At 48.7% G+C, this 21,318-nt stretch overlaps 1 protein-coding gene across 1 annotated transcript in view; it reads left to right on the forward strand.

Annotated features, from left to right (window-relative positions):
* The first annotated feature begins 9,132 nt into the window (after nt 1-9,132).
* Nucleotides 9,133-21,318, forward strand: part of kcnh5b (potassium voltage-gated channel, subfamily H (eag-related), member 5b) — a 43,948-nt gene continuing 31,762 nt past the window's right edge. The window contains exons 1-5 of the mRNA XM_056589787.1: nt 9,133-9,205; nt 12,392-12,515; nt 16,243-16,349; nt 17,936-18,064; nt 20,508-20,579. Coding sequence (XP_056445762.1) covers nt 9,133-9,205; nt 12,392-12,515; nt 16,243-16,349; nt 17,936-18,064; nt 20,508-20,579 — 505 coding nt within the window. The remainder of the gene's footprint in view (nt 9,206-12,391; nt 12,516-16,242; nt 16,350-17,935; nt 18,065-20,507; nt 20,580-21,318) is intronic.

A 21,318-nucleotide genomic window follows, 5' to 3' on the forward strand; every position in this document is an offset into this window, starting at 1 on the left:
AGACCCGCCCCCTTCCTTCCTCCACAAGGACCGCCCCCCTGTCCTTCTGTCCCACTCTGGAACCAGTCCCGTCTCGGACTGGGAGGAACCGGTGAAACAGAAATCCTTCTTCTCTCTTGAAACTATTTTCCAGTTCTTCTCCTCCTTCCTTCCTCTACGAGACTCTTAACTTCCTGTCTGCACAGGAAGTCGGAGGGGGGGGGGAAAGTTATTAAAAAACAAAACTCACCGTGGCACCAAAACGTTACCGGGGCGACGAGGCTGCTGGATTCAGGCGGGAGGGGATTCTCTAGCGAACGCCATCGCTAGGGTCGAAATCGGTTGGTTGGTCACATGACCTGGCCTGCTTACCTGCTAGTGTAACATGTGCGTTTTCGGGCTAGCGGTGTCGCTGTATTGTGGGCCAGAGGACGTATGTTTTGTGTCCGTTTCGCTCGATCCACCGCCTCTCCTTCCGTTAGAATTCCTTCGACCGGCCGCGCGCGTTGAGCTCTCGTTTCCAAGGAGATGGATTCCAGGTTCTCTTTTCCATTTTTTTTTTTTTCCGAGAGTTCTCCGTTACTTTGTTTGGTTTCTTTTTTTTAATTTACTTCTCTGGACATTTTTTGATCCTGGGTCACCAACCGTACCAGGTAACGCTGGTATCAGTCTGGCACTGGTATCCAACGACCATATTTGAAAAACAATATCATACACAGAAAAAAAAAAAGACCTGATGTTTTGCTCCCGAGAGCGTTAAAAATAACGTTGTGCCCGTTGTGACCCGCGGCGGTCCTGCGTGCCGCCACCGGGGGGCGCTGTGGCTTCAGTGTTACCAACACGAGGGGACGTCAAAAAAAGCAAGCCTGTATATTGTTATTGAATGCAGTACAACGCTACTCTTGTATCTCGTAGTAATTTAGCCTATATTTTTGCTTAGGATTCTGTGGAGAGGATTATCCAGTATATAAAGAGGTATTATGGAGCAATTCTTCCTGGTATTTATGATAGTGTCCTCCCCTTTTTCAGTTCTTTCTGTCGCTTTAACTCCCACCTTAACCTTCCTCTCGGTTCTTATCTTTGTTTTGGAAATTTTGAAGAAGTTTCTTTTCACCATTGGACTTGATTAATTTTATAGTAGGGGTAGGGCCGGGGGTCTCCTGGGTTGGGTTGGGGCGCTGGGGATAGCGGGAAGGGGCCAAGGGGCGGAGGACTTTTCCCTGTCCCGATTTTGACCGTTAACGTTTTTTTCGAGCGTTGTTGAAAACCCTTCCTCACGAATTAATGTGTGCTTTAGAATGGCCCAGATGTAATATGATTTTAAAAAAAAAAGAAAAAAGGGTTGGAGAAATACAAATGTTTAATTATTTTAAAAAAAATAAAGAGATATTAAATTAAACCCGTTTCGTGATATAGCCTAGATATTGAATTAAGTACTTTTTTTGAATGTTTTGTGTCTTCATGTCGTTAAGTCAATATTTATAAGGACCAAACTGAATTATCAGAATCAACAATTATAATCAGCCCGCTTGAAAAAATATATTATTTCAATGTTTAACAAAAATTGTTCTTCTAAATTTGTATAACTCCGAAAATAGCTCAAAGTTGGTTTAATTTTCAGGTGTAAAAGGATCATGACAATTTTCCATGGGCCCCTGTTTTACCAGCACACGTGAAATCCCACCTGTGATGCCGCTCTTTGGAAAGGGCTTGTCACGACCAATCATCATAGCATCTTTTTAAAATTTAGTTCAAAATCAAGAATCCAAATGATGAATTTCAACATTTTGACACAAGATGGCAGCGATATCAAAGGACGAGTTTCAACAATCTTCTATTCATTTCGGCTGAGTAACACATCGTGTTACTCAGACGTCTCAGCCTCTACAGGTCCGCAGCTGGTCAAAGATTTCTTTAAGTCTAGAACTTCACCTTCCCTGCTTCTTTCTGTAGGCCAATGACCAGAAGCTCTCACCGTCTGAACACCTGAACGTACATCTGAGTCCCTGCTGTTAATTAAAAGCATGTCGCAATGAAAACCCACGGAGCCCATCGCAAGCATCGACGACCCACGTTTGCAACTCGGGGACCCGGTCTAATTGGTTTAGGCCTACATATCTTGGCCGATATCATACCTTCATAGAAACGTGGTTGTTTAGAAAGCAGCCGTAGAAAATCGCTAAAATCGCCGTTCTCTGCACTTGGTTTTCAATTACTTTTGTGTTTCGGGTAAATATCTACGGATGACCTTGTTGGTTGGAGGTTCCTGATGATGGCGGATGACTACAGTTGTCATTAGCGGAGGTTAGTCAGAGTGAGTGACCCTTCTTCACCGCTAGGGGGACAATCACATGACCCCGCTAGTCTGTACGAATTCATGATTAATGGGCTTAACCTCTTTTCTCTCAAGATCCCCATATTCTCCCTCTTTCATCTTTGTGTGCATCCTACTTTACTTTTCATTCATCTGCTTTACTCACTGTCTCTAACTCCTTTTTTAATTTCTGTTCCCGTCTCTGTTCTTCTCTCTTCGTCTCTGTCCTGTTCCTGTCATCATCCTCAATCCCTCCTCACCCCCTCTCTCCCCCTTCTCTCTCTGGCTGTCCCAAGATGCACCCACACACCCACTCTCGGTCTGTCCCCCCTCCCCCTCTCTTCTGTTTGAGTTGAACCTGACTAAATGTGTAGGCTCTGACACACACACACACACACACTTTTTCCTTGGCTGGTGTCCGATGGTTTTATCTGCTGTCTCCACCCACCCTGACCTGAGGGCTGGGGCAGCTGGGCGATCAAACCGTCAACCTGCCCAGGGCAGCTGGCTCTACTGAGGAGGAGTGCTGCCCAGGCGCCCCTGGGCAGGGCATTAAGCTGCCACTGCGTGTGTCCCCGGGGTAGAAGAGGCAGCCGGAGACGACCAGCTATCAGAAGTCATTGATGAGCTGATCAGGAGCGGTGTGATCGATGACAGAATCGGGATTCATTTAATAGTGCAGAGCTTTAAATGAAATGGTAAGTAACGTACGTAATCATAAACACTCCTGGCGGGACAATACCAATGTTTTAGTATTCAAAATATCTCCTCGGCTCTTCGGCCAGTAGAGTTTTGGAAGCTAGCATCAGCATCGCTTTTATCCCTGCTACTATAACTCTGATCTGTGAGAGAACTCAACCGGTTGGATAACAATAGTCAGATAAACGTAAATAAGTGCTAGAAGTCTCGATCAGCCCGGCTGTGTGAAGATCAATTATCACAGTGGTAACGCCTCCTTGTTCTCCTCCATACGAGATCCATTCATTCATGTTTTAATGAATGACCTGTTGTGCCCACCTATTGCGTTAATTAGGTGGGTCATGTTGGGAAAGCAGGAAGTAGGGTCACCCGAAGCGTCTTATTGAACCGTCCGGCCAGCGGTGTGGGAGTGAATATCTAACACTCCTTGAAGCGCCAAGCAGAGAAACATCCTTCCTACTTTCTCCTCGTCTCTTCTGATTTCTTCTCCACTCCTTTTCTCTTCTTCTTCCATGCCCTCATCCCGTTCCTCCTCCTCCTCCTCCTCCTCCTCCTCCTCCTCCTCCTCCTCCTCCTCCTCTCCTGTCTTCCTCGTTTGTAAAATGCTGATTCATTGTTTTCACATTTATTTTAGGTCATCCCTTCCCTCGTCTGATGAAGCGCCAGCAGCAACATGAACCCAGTTGTTTTGACCCATATACTGTATATGGCCTGTGTTTTTTAAATTACATTTAAAGTTTTTTTTAACATTATAAATGTTCCACTGGAAACCGGAGCAGGAAATAGCCGGTGTCGGAAACGATCCACCGCAACCTTTCTCCGTCCGTCGAAGTTTCTCCGTCTGCCGATAGTTTGTCATGTTGCCTCTGCTGCAGAATGTGACATTCAGAGGAAGTGTCGTCTGATAACAGAATCGATCGCAGCAGGATATTCCTCCGAAACAATTCGTTCCCAATCATCCCTCATCTGAGTCGTTGTAAATTGTAAATGTTAAAAACACCAAGGCTCGATAGTTTATTGAATTTGTAAACCGAGGGCTGAACAGTCTATTGCTACGGGTGTTGGACTTCCAGTTGAAAGGTCTGGCTTCCATCCCTAAAGTCTCCAGCCTAACCTGTGGGCATGCTTCTGCAAGATGACCCTTCAACCACACCTGCTCCTCAATGATCGGTCCCCGGATTCACCCCAAGTTGCTTTGGATAAAAGTGTCTTAAAAAAAAAGGAACCAAGCTGTTCTGTGATTCTGATGTCTGTCTTTCTTCGCGTCTGCTCATGGGTACGAAACCACTGTTCATGATGAGTTGACGAATCAGGAACCAAGCCACTGCCACGGGATGTAAATCATGCTGTCTCAACGCTAGAGGGTACCGGGTTTGAATCCTGAAGTGTTTCCGGCGCTGTCCATGGTGCTGATCCGGGATGAACCAAGACACCAGCGATCCTCAGCATTGTCCTGCCCACCAACACTTTGTTTACCTTTGCACTCATACACTTTGATATACTGTGAAGAAATCGTACTTAACCACTTTATAATTTACACCTTGCACTTTACACATTACAGTTTACACTTTCTAATTTATATTGTTTATACCGTCTGTTGTATTTGCACTGTTTGTTCTGTTTGTCTTTACTTTAGCATCTATTTTAGTTTTTCATTAGTACTTCGTATTTGTATTGCATTGTATCTTATCCTGTGTTTCCCACTGCTGCTGGGCAGTTGTAACGAAGGGATTTCCATTTTATTATTAATAAAAGTGTTATCTCGTTTACTTGTTATCTCGGAGGAGTCCCAGAGTCCAGCTCGTCTGAGCCTTGCAGATCCGACCATAGCTTGTTAATCTAGAGTCTGATGGCAGCCGAGGTCAACACCAGGTGAACGGTTCCTTCGCTCCACGTTTGCCTCATAGCGTGATGCGGGGATCTGAGAGGGGCCAACATCAAACACACAGTCGGCCATTACTGGTAAACCCTTCCCCGGTGGGAAGACAAGCCAGGACATTGTGTCCTGACTCCAAGGACGCTCTTAGAGAAAGTGTGTTTCCAATAAACGCTGTGTAGACTGGCCACTGTTCGAATAAGCGTATTTAATACTTATATAAGTATTTGTACAATCATCCTCTGAAAGCTTAAACTGCTAGCAAGGATGAGTTTTCTAAAGAGACAGGAAACGACTTTGTGCAATCTCCCCCCCCGGAGGTTCTGCTATAACAGTACGACTTCTGGATCTCACATTAATGCCCATAAAACATAGTTTAAAATTTGTTTTTTTCGATTTTTATTTCCTTTCCTCTCTGCTTCAACCTAGCCTTTCTTGTATGTGCGATCTTACCTGGTAGTTAAAACAATTCGTGATTCTCATTCGAAAAATAGCAAGCTGCTTCCGAATCAGCTTCCAAAGTCCTCCCATGAGGAAAGGAGCAGAGGAGTTGATGTCAACTGGAAAGGAGGAGAGGAGGAGAAGGAGGAGGAGGAGATAATGAGAGCATAAATATCCAGGAGGGGCAGTATGTTCTTCTACGCATTCTCTTATCGGAACGAACATCCGCAATTAAACTCAAACGTCAGGAACAGCTTCTTTAACACCCTGCCGTAAGCTGGAGCTATTTATTCTCTCTTCACTTGACGTCTCGGCCGGGCTTGTCACCGGTGGTGATGAGGGTCGTAAGCGGCCATGGTTTCAGTTCCAATAAGTGTAATGGCCTTCATTCACAGAGCGGCCATCTTGATACCAAACGCGAGAATTCCTTCGACCGGCCACGGAGCATCAAGCTCTCGTTTCCAAGGAGATGGTTCCAGGTCCTCAATTCTTTATTTATTTTTCTCGATAGTGGAGTTCTCTTTTACTTTAGTTTCATTTAGTTTTATTTGGAAATTTTTTGATCCTGGGTCACCAACCGTACCAGGTAACGCTGGTACTGGCATCAGTCTGGTGCTGGTATTTCAGTTCCAATAAGGGTAATGGCTCTCACTCGCCGAGCGCTGCAGCATTCAGTTCCCCCTCCATGCTAGCGTCTGGAGTCAAGATGGCAGAACTCGATTGGACGAGCGGCCATCTTGGTTCCCACCATGCTAGCGTCTGGAGCCAAGATGGCCGCTACTAGGTGAGTGAGGCCAAAGGACGCTGTTGACCTCGTTGTCGCAGTGGCCGGCCCAGACGCAGCCAATCATAGCATGCGGACCCACACACGCACACACACACGCACACACACACACACACACACACACGCACACACACACACACGCACGCACACACACACACTCACACACACACGCACACACACACACACACACACACACACACACACACACACACACACACACAAACACACACACAGAGTCGATAATGTACAATGTGTGTGTGCTTGCGCCGCCGGGCCGGTACTTTGAGCGAAACTTTGGAGCGGCGCCGGTGTTTCTTTGACTAATTATTTCGAGATCAATAACGGAGGAAACGCCCGGGGGTCCCCCCCCCCCCCCCCCGGAGAGGGGAAGGGGGAGACTGTAACCGGGGAGCTGGAAGTCTCTCTCTCTCTCTCTCTCTCTCACTCTCTCTCTCTCTCTCTCTCTCTCTCTCTCTCTCTCTCTCTCTCTCTCTCTCTCTCTCTATCTCTCTCTCTCTCTCTATCTCTCTCTCCCTCTGTCTCTCTCTCTCTCTCTCCCTCGGTGTGTCTCACTCTCCACTCTCCTTCCCTCCTTCCAACCCTTCCGAACCTCAACGCGAGTCGTCAGCGTTGAGGACCCCCCCCCCCCCCCCCCCCACCTCCGTGACCGGAACCATCCTCTGGAATGAGTTACGTTCTGTTTAACGCTGAGAACCCCCCAGAACAGAAACCCCAGAACAGAACCCCCCAGAAAAGAACCCCCTAATACAACAGAACCCCCCAGAACCGACCCCCAGTGGTCCTCTGCCATCATCGCGCTGTCCGTTACTACGCTGTGCCCGGGACTATTATGGGATGTCTGTTTTGCTGTTTGTATTGCCTGCATCTTCTCCCACCGTTTGTTGGGCGTTATCAATTCATGAGCCAGCCGGTAACTCCGTCTGGCCCCGACCATTGTTCTACCCCGCGGTTAAAATAACTGCTGTTATTTCGGTCCCGCTATATGTAGGCTAATAAATGAATAAAACATGGTGCTCCGCCCGTTCCCAAACCTGGACCGCAACACACACCGGCGCCCCCTCATGGGCTGGAAGACCGCCAGCAGGCCCGGACCACAGCGCGCTGCCACGCGCGTGTGTTTAGACCCAAAGCTATTTTTGTTCAGGAACACTAGCTAGCCTACATTACTGCAGGGAGGGGGGCCGGGCCGCACGGAGAGGACCACATGTTGGCAACCCCCCTCCTCACTGTTAGTGTTACTATCACATCCTAACTGTTAGTGTTACTACCCCATCCTAACTGTTACTGTTACTACCACATCCTAACCCCATCCTAACGGCTAGTGTTACTACCCCATCCTAACTGTTACTGTTTCTACCCCATCCTTACAGTGACTGTTTATGTTTAACTGTTTTGACATATTTATTTTTAGTTATCTATTTACTTAATATTGTTGCCACTATGTGGCTCTTGAGGAACCAAGCATAATAATTTTAATCTTGTGTACAATAAGCATGCAATAAAAGCAATTCGGATTCTGATTCCTAACTGTTTATACCCCATCTTAACAGTTTGATACCCCCTCCCAACAGTTTGTTTCTCCATCCTAACAGTTTGCTACCCCATCCTAACAGTTTGCTACATCTTAACCGTTTGGCTCCCCGTGATGCTCGTGAACCAATTAAGTTCCGCCGTTGGGAACATTTGGCAACGCGCGCCACAGTTTCAAACCGCCTCCCTCTGCAGGCTACAGCCAGCGTCTCTCACCCATTCTCTTCTTTTCTCTCTCTCTCGCTCACTGTCGCCCACTCTCTCTCGCTGTCTCTCGACCCTCGGGCCTGTTTTAAGCATTTGGCTGATAATTACAGGATCGCTGCTTGTTAACACTTATGAGCACGGAATTAACGCGGCGTAAACAATTAGGACTGTGGTTGGAAGGAGCCGCGTTCGTATGCGTCAGCATATTTATAGGCCTGATACGCTGCTCCTAAAATACTGAGCACAGCACGGACGGGCGGTTCCAGACGTGTGGTCTGGCTAAATACGAATACACAGGTCCGTATGTTAGTGAGCCCTTATGACATAGATGTCGTCAGGGTCCATCCCCGTTACCGGGAGGGTTAAGAATAGTTAACGTGGTACAATAACAGTGATGCACAAAGTCAACATCGCTTGAAACCGAATCCTCCTGGGACTTGTGAAGGTCCCGCGACACTGCTCACGGGGACCCCACAACCCCCCTGGGAAGAGGCACGCTGGATGCGCCTCGCGGGAACCCAAACCACAGAAAATCCCACGCGCCGAACGCAGATCTGACAGCGCGTGCAGCTGCAGCAGCGCGCACGTGGAACACCGATCGCAGTTGTTGTTGTTGTTGTTGTTCCAGTGGGGGCCTTTAGGGACCCGGGGGGCCCATTAAGGCGTCTGAACAAGGTTATCTCCCACGGGGGGACTCCCGCGCAGGGGACACGCGTGTTTTTGTTGTTGATGTAACGATTAATAGGCTCGGTTGAGTGTGAAATCGACCGATCTGAAGACCAACGCTTGTATGTTTTATTTGATTTCTACATCAAATAACCCCCTCGGTTTCAACCCGCGCCTCTTGCTTGAGCTGATCGCCTTCTGAATCTCTTTAGCCGAGTGGTTTAATGTCCTGCACCTCTCGTCCCCAAGGCGCGTGGCCACGGCACCCGCCCCCCGGCGCGAGCCCACACCGCCCTGACCTGGGAAGGGAGCGCGTGGAGAGCCCTGGAGAGAGAGCGCGCGCGAGGAGAGCGGCCCCAGCCCCGTCGGACCGTGAGCGGAGAGAACAGAGCGCGCATGCGTCTTGCGCTGGCAGAATCGCTCGAGACAGCAGAATGCAGCGGCATGCAGCCGAGGCGCGCGCGTGTGGCTCAGTGCGCCCCGAGCAGCCGAAGCGCGGGGTTTTACGATGAGCTTCTCCGTCGCACCGACTGACACCCAGCCACGAGACCGACCGCCGACCCCCCGCCGCGCCGCCGTTCCGGACCCCGACCGACCATTCGGCCCGCCCGCACGATGCCCGGGGGAAAGAGAGGGCTCGTGGCACCGCAGAACACTTTTTTGGAGAACATTGTCCGGCGCTCGAGCGGTAAGTCCCCCTCTCCCCCCCCCACCCCCTCGCGCATCACTGAGCATCGCTTTTTATTTACTCTGCTGTTTGTAACGAGCGACCTCCTGCGCTTCTGTGTGTGTGTGTGTGTGTGTGTGTGTGTGTGTGTGTGTGTGTGTGTGTGTGTGTGTGTGTGTGTGTGTGTGTGTGTGTGTGTGTGTGTGTGTATGTTTGTGTGTGTGTGTGTGTGTGTGTGTGTGTGTGTGTGTGTGTGTGTGTGTGTGTGTGTGTGTGTGTGTGTGTGTGTGTGTGTGTGTGTCTGTGTGTTGTTTTACAAACTAATCGGACTCCGGCGACATGTCGTGGCAGTCGTGATGTTACATCAGACCGCGGGAAGCGCGCGGAGTCAGAGCGCGTGAAGCGCTGTGTTTACCGACCACCTCAGAGATCCAAAGTTCCTCCACGTCCTTTAAAGTCCGTGTTTACATCATCAGGAGGTTGAGTCCCGCTCAGGTCGACCAGGGGACTGGGACGATGGAGCTATGGGACCACTCTGCTCATGGGTTACGGAAGCGGTGATAGTACAGCCTTGTGGTTCAGTTGTATCGGTGGCTATGATCTGATGTTTTTCTTTTAGATAGACTGCGTTATGTAATTTTTTCTTTCTTTCAAATAATTATAAGGGTTTTTATTTGTTTGAGGTCGGGTTCGATGAAAGGTGCTCTTCTGTGTGCTGTTTATCTAAATATATAAAATCATAACATAATAATAATAATAATAATAATAATAATAATAATAATAATAATAATAATAATAATAATAATAATAATAATAATAACAACAACAAAAACAATAGGTTGTCTCGCAACTTCGTTGCTTGACACCCAATAATACGTAATAGGCTGAAGTCAGCAGCGCACAGAAACAAGCTTTGTGGCATGACGCGGTGTCACCCTGCGTCTCCCGCGCTCTAAAGGCCGACCGGACGAGCTTGGGCTCTGATTGGCCTGTGTTTTAGTAGTCCGTCTATTTTCCGCCTGGGAGGTCACAGCAGCAGGCGGTCTGAATTCATCCCGCGGAGTCGAGGTCAGATTCCCGCCACAACTCACTCCGTAGACTCACTGAGCACGATACATTTCAGCCTGATTGAAGGGTGACTCCAGGGCGGGAACGCGCCCGAGCTGTCCACTGACGGCGCGCGCTGGGAGCGGTAACGGCGTCTCGTGGGGCGTCTCGCGGAGCATGACAGCGGTTATGGATGTCGCGGCCGCTCATTTCCACGCGTTTGGAGTCAGTGCGCATCATCCGCCTGCTCTCGTGCAGAAAACTATTTTTTAATGAGAGAGACTAAAGTGTCGCTTCTGATTGGCAGCCGCGCGCGCAAAGAGGCCCTCAGCAATTTCCCCGTGTTCTTAAAGACTCACGCGAGGATGGCGGGGTAACGGCTCTGTAACGAAGCATCTCCGTGAGGATCTGAGGAGAGAGAGGAGAGCGGGAACAAGCGATGGTTCCGTTGTTTTGTGGACAATCTCGTGTTATGGTAAATAGGTGTGGAAATGTACACTACGATTGCAATCGTGCACTCACTCACACACCCGCGCGCGCCCTCACGCAACCGCGCGCAAACTCTCCCCCCCCCCCCCCCACACACACACTCACACACACACAAACACACACTACCCGGGGGGCCTTGCTGCACTGACTGCAGTGGGTCAGGTTTGTTTTTGTGGCATGTGGCCCTATTAGGTCCTCATTTGACTGCTGGAATGTGTTTATGTAGTCCCTCTGTTAAAATATCGTAGCGGGGGCGGACGCTGATTCTGGATGCGCAAGGGATTCTGGGAGGGGTCTTCCCTATCTGTTTGGACCTTTCGGGGCCCTCCTGGGTCCATTGCGGCGCAGACAATTAGTGGGGTTCATAGGTTGGGGTTTATCTATGTGGGGGTGTTTTTGTGCACTTGTGTTCATGTTGTGTTCATTGCACCATTACCGTACGTGTTACGGTCGTTGAATGGGTTCGTGTGTGTTCGTGTATTACTTGCGTGAGTTAATAAAGCAGTTCCGTAGTCGTGCGGTGTATGGGGCGCGGAACTGCAGTGAACGGAACCTGAACCTGAACCTGAACCGGAACCGGAACCTGAACCTGAACCTGAACCTGGGCGCACATCTCTCTCTCTCTCGGTGAAAATACGCATATTGTGAAATTATTGTAAATTTACAGTTATAGTTTTTTATATGTGTTTATATTTGTGTGTCTAATATATATGTGTTTATTTATATTATTACATATTGTGTTCATTTGTATATCTTTATATAAATATATTTATATGATGTGAACATACATATTTATATATATTTGTACCTATATATTTTTATGATGGTGAACAGTATATATTATTCCATTATTGTAAACGCTCGTCTTATTTCAGCTGCTGTAGCTTCTGTTGTGGTTGCTGATGGTTGAAGTGATTTGTTGTTCATGTACTGCGCTGATACGCACACTTAACACGAATAAACAAAATGACAATTAGGACTCTAATCACGGTGATGAGGATGAGGGTGATGACTCTGCGCTTTATCACGCATGCTTAGAAACGCTGCCAGGTGGAAGTTGGGGAACAATGTTCACATCATAATGAGGATAATAATTATCCTCATTATGATCCTAAACAAAGGACCTGATGATGTCCAGGTACAGTCGGAAACTGGTTACTGTCGCACGCTCCTGTTGCGCAGTACCTCAGATCCGGTCCTGTAGTTCAGTCCCTCAGATCCGGTCCTGTAGTTCAGTCCCTCAGATCCGGTCCTGTAGCTCAGTCCCTCAGATCCGCTCCTGTAACTCAGTCCCTCAGATCCGCTCCTGTAACTCAGTCCCTCAGATCCGCTCCTGTAGCTCAGTCCCTCAGATCCGGTCCTGTAGTTCAGTCCCTCAGATCCGGTCCTGTAGTTCAGTCCCTCAGATCCGCTCCTGTAGTTCAGTACCTCAGATCCGGTCCTGTAGTTCAGTCCCTCAGATCCGGTCCTGTAGTTCAGTCCCTCAGATCCGGTCCTGTAGTTCAGTCCCTCAGATCCGCTCCTGTAGCTCAGTCCCTCAGATCTGAAGGGCTCCTCCCCAGCCCTGCCCGTCCGGTCCTGACTGTGAGTCCCTGGTGGTGGTGGTGGTTGTTGTGTTGCGAGTGTGGAGCTCCACCCTGACCCCCCGCTCTCCCCTCTCCTCTCCCCCAGAGACCAGCTTTCTCCTGGGCAACGCTCAGATCGTAGAGTGGCCCGTGGTCTACAGCAACGACGGCTTCTGCAAACTCTCCGGATTCCACCGCGCTGAGGTCATGCAGAAGAGCAGCACATGCAGGTCCGCCATCTTTATCAATAACAATGACATCATCTTTATCCATAACAATGACATCACCTTTATCCTTAACGATGACATCATCTTTATCAATAACGATTAACTCAGCTTCATCCATAATGATGACATCACCTTTATCCATAACAATGACATCACCTTTATCCATAACCATGACATCATTTTTATCCATAACCATGACATCACCTTTATCAATCACCATGACATCAACTTTGTCAATAACGATGACATCACCTTTATCCGTAACCATGACATCATCTTTAACAATAACGATGACATCAACTTTATCCAGAACCATGACATCATCTTTAATCCAGAACGATGACATCATTACTGATAACAATGACTTCCATCAGGTACCATGACGACGTCTCCATCATCAATAACTATGACACTGTCCTGCTCTCACAGATATACGTGACATCACTATTATCCTATTAACTGTGACACCCTCCCAACCCGCGTCCGTTTTCACGACATCATAGTACCCTTCATCAATAACCTATGATGGATCAATAAGGGTCCCGGCAGCGTTGATCGGATCAGGCGGATTGCGGCGGCGGCGGCGGCGTTATTAGATCCCGTTAGATGACGGTAATCATGTCGGAGTGTAGGGCTGCTCCTCGCTGAGCTGACACGGGAGGCGTGTTGTAGCGTGAAATCTCACCAGGGGAAATTATCAGCAATTATGCGGGCTCTGCTAATTGAACGTGTGCACGGCTCCCTGGGTTGGGCGCGTCTGTCTTCAGGGGGATGAAACAAGCCTTGTCTGTCGTTATTTTTAAAACAGTCGGGTTGTTTTACAGTGCGAGCCTCCCCTCCCCCCCTCCAACTCCCCTCCCTCCTCCCTCCCCCAATCCCTCCTCCCTTCCCTCCTCCCTCCTCCCCCCCCTCCCCTCGCTCCTCCCGCTCCAAACAGAGACCCACCACCAGGGCTGTTGGTTCACCGGTGGTGCTGGAGTTAGAGAGAGCTTCGGGGATCCGAAGCTCTCTCTAACTCCAGCACCACCGGCGAACCAACAGCCCTGGTGGTGGTTCTCTGTTTGCTTTGCTGTTTTATTGAAGAAGAAGAAGAAGAAGAAGAAGAAGAAGAAGAAGAAGAAGAAGAAGAAGAAGAAGAAGAATAAGAAGCGGTCTGAAGCATTAACGTTGTAGCGGCGCTTGCGGCTATACGGTTGTTACATTTACATTCACATTGCGGGGATTTTGCTGATGCCTTTAATCCAAAAGCGACTTACAACCATTCCTTCACACATTCGCACGCCGACGGCGGAGTCGACCACGCAGGGCGACCGCCGGCTCGTCGGGAGCAGTCAGAGTGAGGGCGTCTCGCTCAGGGACACCTCGACACTCACAGCTAGGAGGAGCCGGGGATCGAACTAGCAACCTTCCGGTCACCAGTTACCCCCCCCCCCGTTACAGCTAGCGATTATCCTAGCCGCTAACTTTGTTCAGCAACACGGAGGACTGCGGTGGATGGCAGCAATTAATGATGAAAAAGGGAAAGAAAAACCAAGTTCCCCCAAGTTCCCCGGGGCCTGCCACCCCCTGGGGGGCCCGCTGGGCCCACCGTTGTCACGGGAACCGTCTCCAGTGGTCCCGCTTCAGGATGCTGCCCCGTTTCGCCTGTCAGTCAAAATGCTTAAAGTATAGCCATATACCAAGCGGGGCTCTCTTTCGCTCTCCTTCTCTCGCTGTCTCGCTCACTTGCTGTGCTTCTCTCTCTCTCTCTCTCTCTCTCTCTCTCTCTCTCTCTCTCTCTCTCTCTCTCTCTCTCTCTCTCTCTCTCTCTCTCTCTCTCTCTCTCTCTCTCTCTCTCTCTCTCTCTCTCTCTCTCTCTCTCTCTCTCTCTCTCGTTCCATCACTCTCTCTCTCTTTCTTCACTCGCTTTCTCTGTCGTTTACCATCTTGCTTGCTCTCTTGCTCACTGTGTGTGTGTGTGTCTCTCTCTCTCTCTCTCTCTCTCTCTCTCACTCTCTCTCTCTCTCTTTGTGGCCCTCGGAGCCGAGGGGGGGCCCCTGACAGCCGCAGGGGCCCGACCACAGCAGGGCCCAGGCCTTGTTTAGCCAGCGGCTTACAGGCTGAGCGGACACTGAGCCAGCAGGTGAAAGGAACAGAGGACAGAGGGGCCCCCGGCCCCTGCTGACCGGGGCCGGGGGCCCTCAGAGCCAGAGTCCATTCTATTAGGAGATAAAGAGCCGAGTCACCTAGTGGGGGGGGGGGGGGGGCACTCTGAGATAACTTCTCCCTCAGGGATAGCCACAGTTTGTCTCCTCTTTCGACATTCTTTGTTCAAAACATAGAACTTTTAGGGTTCGGGTTAAAGGGGACCTATTATGCTGTTTCGACTTTTATGACCTATCGACGTTGTTATAATGATTGATAGTCATGTTTCATCATGCTAAAGTGTCAAATAATGACGTGCATGCATTTCGACGTATTCCCTGGTGACAGTCTGGGGTGGCTGTGCAGAGCGCTAAACACTCGGGACAGCGTTTGCGATTCACTTGTTCACATTTCCGGGAAATAATCTACGTAGAGGCACTCCTGCCACGCCCCCGTATGCCAAATCTGCCTGCGCGCGCTTCAAGGAAGGTAACCAATCACAACGGAGTCGGGTTGGCAGGAGGGGGGCGAGGGGGCGGAGAAGGACGAAACCGAGCGTTGACAGAGAATGCTGAAAGCGCCCAGATGAGAGGAAGAGTTTCCCGAAAATCTACATCGTTTTTTGTGCTGTGATTCGTGTCAGGTTGCGCTATAGGAGTCATTAATAAGAAATGAAGACCAGAAAAGTAGTATAATAGGTCCTCTTTAAGGTTTGCGTACATCGTCATTGTCATGACCATTCGTCGAGGAAACCTTTATGAAATGTGGAGGTGCATCTCTTATGATCTGAAATTTCTCTTATTCGATCAGTCTTTAAAATGGGAAGTCGTTTTGTAGCCTTCCTCCCACCCCCCCCCGTCATGACACCTGATATTTATCATAGTTCTGTGGTCCGTCCTGGTACAATGGGACTCTGCCTTTTTGTCGATATCCCCACTGAGGGACGTCAATAGTGTCACACATTCACACATTTTTCTGCACAGAAATATTGTTGTGAAAAATTAAAGATATCATGTGTTTTCGTGTGTGTGCATGTGTGTGTGTGGTTGCCTGTGCTTATGTGTGTGCGTGTGTGTGTGTGCGTGTGTGTTCGCGGGCGTGTGTGAGTCTGCGTGGGCGTGTGTGCGTGCGTGCGTGCGTGCGTGCATGTGTGTGTGGTAAACACAATGGCTCGATGCTAACACCACTACAGCCATGCTGTAATGCATAGGGTCTGGGACCTTGACCCTATGCATTACAGCATGGCTGTAGGCCACTAGACTGTGGGTCGTTGAGCAGAGGTTTCAATCCGAATGCATCAATGGGACACACAGGAATTTAACTCTGCATCCAGCGCTCAACACACAACTAGAAAGACAGACAGTGAAAGGCACAAAGCTCTAGTAAAACATGATATTAAAAAATGTTCTTTAATTAAGGAATAATAAAATAGTCCTATTCAGACTCCTTTTGGAAGATGCGGGGGGGGGGGGTAGTCATTGATTAAGGAGAGAAATAGCCTCAGGGAAAAGGCTATTTTTGTGGCGTGAGGTCCTTGTCCTGATGCCACAGTACCCCTGGACCCTCTAACCCCCGGAGGTCTAATCTCTGGTCTCCTCCACCACAGCTTTATGTACGGAGAGCTCACGGACAAGAAGACCATCGACAAAGTCCGCCAGACCTTCGACAACTACGAGTCCCAGTGCTTCGAGGTCCTTCTCTACAGGAAGAACCGTGAGTGCTCTAAGGTCTTCTATCCCTCTAAGGTGCTGGAAGGGCAGTTTGTTCTTACATCATCCATCCCTCTAAGGTCCTAGAAGAACAGTAGGTGTTCTTACATCATCCATCCCTCTAAGGACCTAGAAGAACAGTAGGTGTTCTTACATCATCCATCCCTCAAAGGTCCTGGAAGGACAGTTTGTTCTTACATCATCCATCCCTCTAAGGTCCTGGAAGGACAGTTTGTTCTTACATCATCCATCCCTCTAAGGTCCTGGAAGGACAGTTTGTTCTTACATCATCCATCCCTCTAAGGTCCTGGAAGGACAGTTTATTCTTACATCATCCATCCCCCTAGAAGAACCCTAAGTGTTCTTACATCACCCATCCGTTTTATAACCAATGTTATGGATTCCACGGCACAATTGAAACGATGTACAAGCACACGTTTGACCATTTTATAGAGTCAAACAACTAATTTTGGTGTAATAAATAAATATCATTTTCCGAGTCTTATGTCAGGGCGAGGAGAAGGCGATTGATCCCGCTGCGTTTGATTTGCGATCGCAGGGCTGTTTAGAGGAGGCGTCGCCCACGGTATCAATACAGTGGATCAATACACTGGATCAATACAGTGGATCAATACACTGGATCAATACCGTGTGTGGTTGGGCTGCTTGTACCTCCATCCGGAGAAGTTGTAGGGACGGTTCTCATACATGGGAGAAGGTTCTTCTTGTTTTTCGCTTCTTTTGAGTCCAATGTCCTCCTTCTCTAATCAAGGCTCTGTCTTGTTAAGGTCATTTGTTCTTGGTTTGAGGTGCTTACGATTCGGTTAATGAGAGCGCTACGTTTTGTTGCTAAAGTTCTTTATTTGGTAAGAAGGAATTCTGTCGTATAACAGAAGCTCTTTGTTTTGTAGTTAAGAATCTAATTTTTAATTAACATTCAAGGTTCAACATTCTTTAAATAGACGTCCATGTTATTGTAATTACAGCTAGATATTTTTGGTAGAGCTCTGTTTGTATTCAGAGTAGAGGCTGAAAGCTCTGTGTGTATTCTAGAGTAGAAGCTGAACGCGTGGTGCTCAGTCAGTGTGTGTATTCTAGAGTAGAAGCTGAACGCGTGGTGCTCAGTCTGTGTGTGTATTCTAGAGTAGAAGCTGAACACGTGGTGCTCAGTCTGTGTGTATTCTAGAGTAGAAGCTGAACACGTGGTGCTCAGTCTGTGTGTATTCTAGAGTAGAAGCTGAACACGTGGTGCTCAGTCTGTGTGTATTCTAGAGTAGAAGCTGAACGCGTGGTTCTCAGTCTGTGTGTGTATTCTAGAGTAGAAGCTGAGCGCGTGGTGCTCAGTCTGTGTGTGTATTCTAGAGTAGAAGCTGAGCGCGTGGTTCTCAGTCTGTGTGTGTATTCTAGAGTAGAAGCTGAGCGCGTGGTGCTCAGTCTGTGTGTGTATTCTAGAGTAGAAGCTGAAGACGTGGTTCTCAGTCTCTGTGTGTATTCTAGAGTAGAAGCTGAACACGTGGTGCTCAGTCTGTGTGTGTATTCTAGAGTAGAAGCTGAGCGCGTGGTGCTCAATCCGTATCCTCCGCTCCTCAGGAAGCCCGGTGTGGTTCTACATGCAGGTGGCTCCGATCAGAAACGAGAACGACAAGGTGGTGCTGTTCCTCTGCACCTTCAAGGACATCACCGTGTTCAAGCAGCCCATCGAGGATGACCCCACCACAGGTGAGCGTTACACCACCCACACCTCCGTCAGCGCCGTCGTCACACTGTTCATGTCTCACTGTATGGGTTTTGATTTTGTTTGTTGATTCCACCTTCGGGGAGATTACAGACGACATCAGTCACGAATTAGAGAGACCGTATCTAGAGCACACATCGTAGTGAGGCCGACGTGGGGTTTGGAAAGCGTCTGTTTTTGTTAATTATACCCGAAGGGGGGCGGTGTAGTCGATAGGTTAGGGTTGTTTTGTTTTTTGTGTGTTTATCCGTGATCTATTCCACCTTCGGGGAGATCACAGTGCTGGTGCATTCTTTGCAGCACTGCCTTGCGTGTCTTGGTCCGCCCCTGTCTCTCTAATTCCACACCCCCGCTTGTGATGTCACCGACGGCCGTAATCGGAGATGACTCGTTCAACGCTCACCTGCTTGCCAGATCGGGGTGCGAGATCATGTCTCCCAGAGGGTGAGCTCAGTCACGTGACACCCTCAACGTCTGTCTTGGAGAGCCGGCTGGGATGGTGTGAAATGCTTTTTACTCGCCAACTGTAGAGTAAAGCGAAGCGGTCCTCTGGCCGACGGGGTGAGAACCATGTAGGGTCATTCACGAGAGCCGCGTCAGATCGTGGCGCACTGACGTCGGGCTAGCAGCCGCTGCGCTAGCTGCACCGCTACGCTAGCTGCACCGCAGAGAAACACAACAGGCCTTAGTGCGTCTCATTCTCCTCCTCCATCCTTTACTTTGACTCTCACCCTCTCCCACCCTCTCTCTCGCTCTCTCTCTCTCTTTTTCTTTCACTTTCTCTCTCTCTCTCTCTCTCTCTCTCTCTCTCTCTCTCTCTCTCTCTCTCTCTCTCTCTCTCTCTCTCTCTCTCTCTCTCTCTCTCTCTGCTACCTGCTCCCTAATGACACAGATCTGAATTCACCGTCTAACCCCAACCTGCTCCTTAATGACCCGGTCTGTACTGTCTAACAGTACCGGCTCCGTTATGACAAGGTGCCTACAATCCACAGTGACAGCTGCTCATGTCATTTAGGATAGAAGCAGGTAGGGGTCAGGGGTCATGTTGCTGAAGGACCCCCACAGGTTGTGTGGTGGTCCTGGGGGATGGACCCCCTGTCCATGGGGAGGATGTGGGCGGTCTTCTGGCAGTGGGGGGCGGGGTGTTGTGGTAGCGATGGGGGGGGGGGGGTGAGTGATTCAGAGTGTCAGCCCAGCGCCCGGGAGCCACACCGGGCTGCCCTTTAACGAGGAAACGGTCTGCCACGACCCCCCGCTGACCTGCCCCCCGCAACACACACACAGACACACACACACACACACACACACACACACACACACACACACACACACACACACACACACACAGTGACACACACACACACACACACAGAGACACACACACACACACAGAGACACACACACAAACACACACACACAGAGACACACACACAGCGACAAAGACACACACACACACACACACACATATAGAGATACACACACACACACACACAGACAGACACACATACACATTCACACATCACCCACACACACATACAAACACACACACACACACACACACACACACACACCCCCACACACACACACACACACACAGCCACCTCTACTCCAGTGCCACAAAGAATGAGCGCCGGGGGTCCCGGGGGAGGGGGGGGGGGGGTAGAGGGGGGCTGGGAGTGTAGTGACACGTGATTAACATGTGAGTAGCATGTAGCAATTACCCGCTGATTAGAATCATTAACGACAGATCACCTCGTCACACCTCGTTTAGCCTCGTTAAGACTCGTTAAGACCCTCTCGCTGGGGAGGGAGCTTACATAATCAGGATATTCAAATGAAGAAAATGATCAATATTATGTTTCTATTATCATTATTATTCAATTATTAATTATGTGTTTGTGTAGGCGGATGCGGTTGTCTGTGTGTTTGCATGAGTATGTTTGTGTGTGTCTGTGTATGTGTGCGTGCATGTGGGTGTTTGTGTATGTGTGAGTGCGTTTGTTTGTGTATGTATTTGTGTGTGTGTGTGTGTTTGTGTCTGAGTGTGTGTCTGTGTGTGTGTGTCTGAGTGTGTATGCGTTTGTGTGTGTTCATCAGTGGGGAGCAGGGGGTGGATCGACCATCGATCAATCGATGGGTCTATTTCTACGCGCGTGTATAAATACAGAGAGGAGAAGGAGACAAGAGGACAACAGATCATTGGAGAGAAAGTGCATCACAGCACATTGTGGTCCCACACAGAGAGGATTGTGGGGGTTGGTGTCTGAGGCAGAGAGGATTTTGGGAGTTGGTGTCTGAGGCAGAGAGGATTGTGGGAGTTGGTGTCTCTGAGGTAGAGAGGATTGTGGGAGTTGGTGTCTCTGAGGTAGAGAGTATTTGCGGTCCAGAAATTGAGACTTGGTTTTATATTCTTAAATTGTTTTCCAGGATTTCATCGATCTACAAAAGACCCATCTCATCTTGCCTCATCGTATCAAATTTTAGACAAAGCAAATCTCGGCTTACATTATGTAAATTAATTACTTATTTGACTTTATTTTATTTATAATCTTCTCATGTAAATTCATCTTCTCATATCTAAGTTTACCTTTGTGTATCAAAGCATGCTTGGGTTATATTGTGTTTCATATTTTAGCAAAGTTTAGATAAGCACCACATAGCTCAGTTTATCTTTCATTAAATCAGGTTATCTTGGAGTCGCTTATCTTGTTGTAAAATTATTATATCCATCTATTTATAATCATTAGCGTGTCGCATAATCCCGCCTCGCTTGTGTATGAGCGGCGATTCGGCGGTGTGGCTCGTGGCGGTCCCTGCACAGATGCATGCTGGGAAGGCCTTTGGGTGTGTCTGGCGTGTGTGTGTGTTCTGAATCGCAAACAGTCTGTCTCTCTCGTTACTTTATGGCTAAATGTTTTGTAGTTGTGTCGTGTATCCATTCGGCTCCAGCATCTGTCTCGTGAACCCCTTCCAGCGGAGCTAACACTCTGTCAGCTAATAAGGACTCAACAAACGATTGTTATTGTCCTAAAAGACGACTCAGTCTCTCTTCTCAGACTAGAAGACATCTGCTGTGCATCATGGAGCAGTTTATCGGATTAGAGACTTTGTTTAGGAGTCTCATTTATGAACACGCAGGACTGCAGGCAATCACAGATATCAGTCAAAGTCACGCAGAATAACCCACCATAAACCAGAGATAATATGGAGATAAAATAGATATAAGGTATAACAGAGA

The sequence above is a fragment of the Gadus chalcogrammus genome, chromosome 5 (assembly GCF_026213295.1).
Source record: "Gadus chalcogrammus isolate NIFS_2021 chromosome 5, NIFS_Gcha_1.0, whole genome shotgun sequence".
In the NCBI taxonomy this organism is placed as follows: Eukaryota; Metazoa; Chordata; class Actinopteri; order Gadiformes; family Gadidae; genus Gadus; species Gadus chalcogrammus.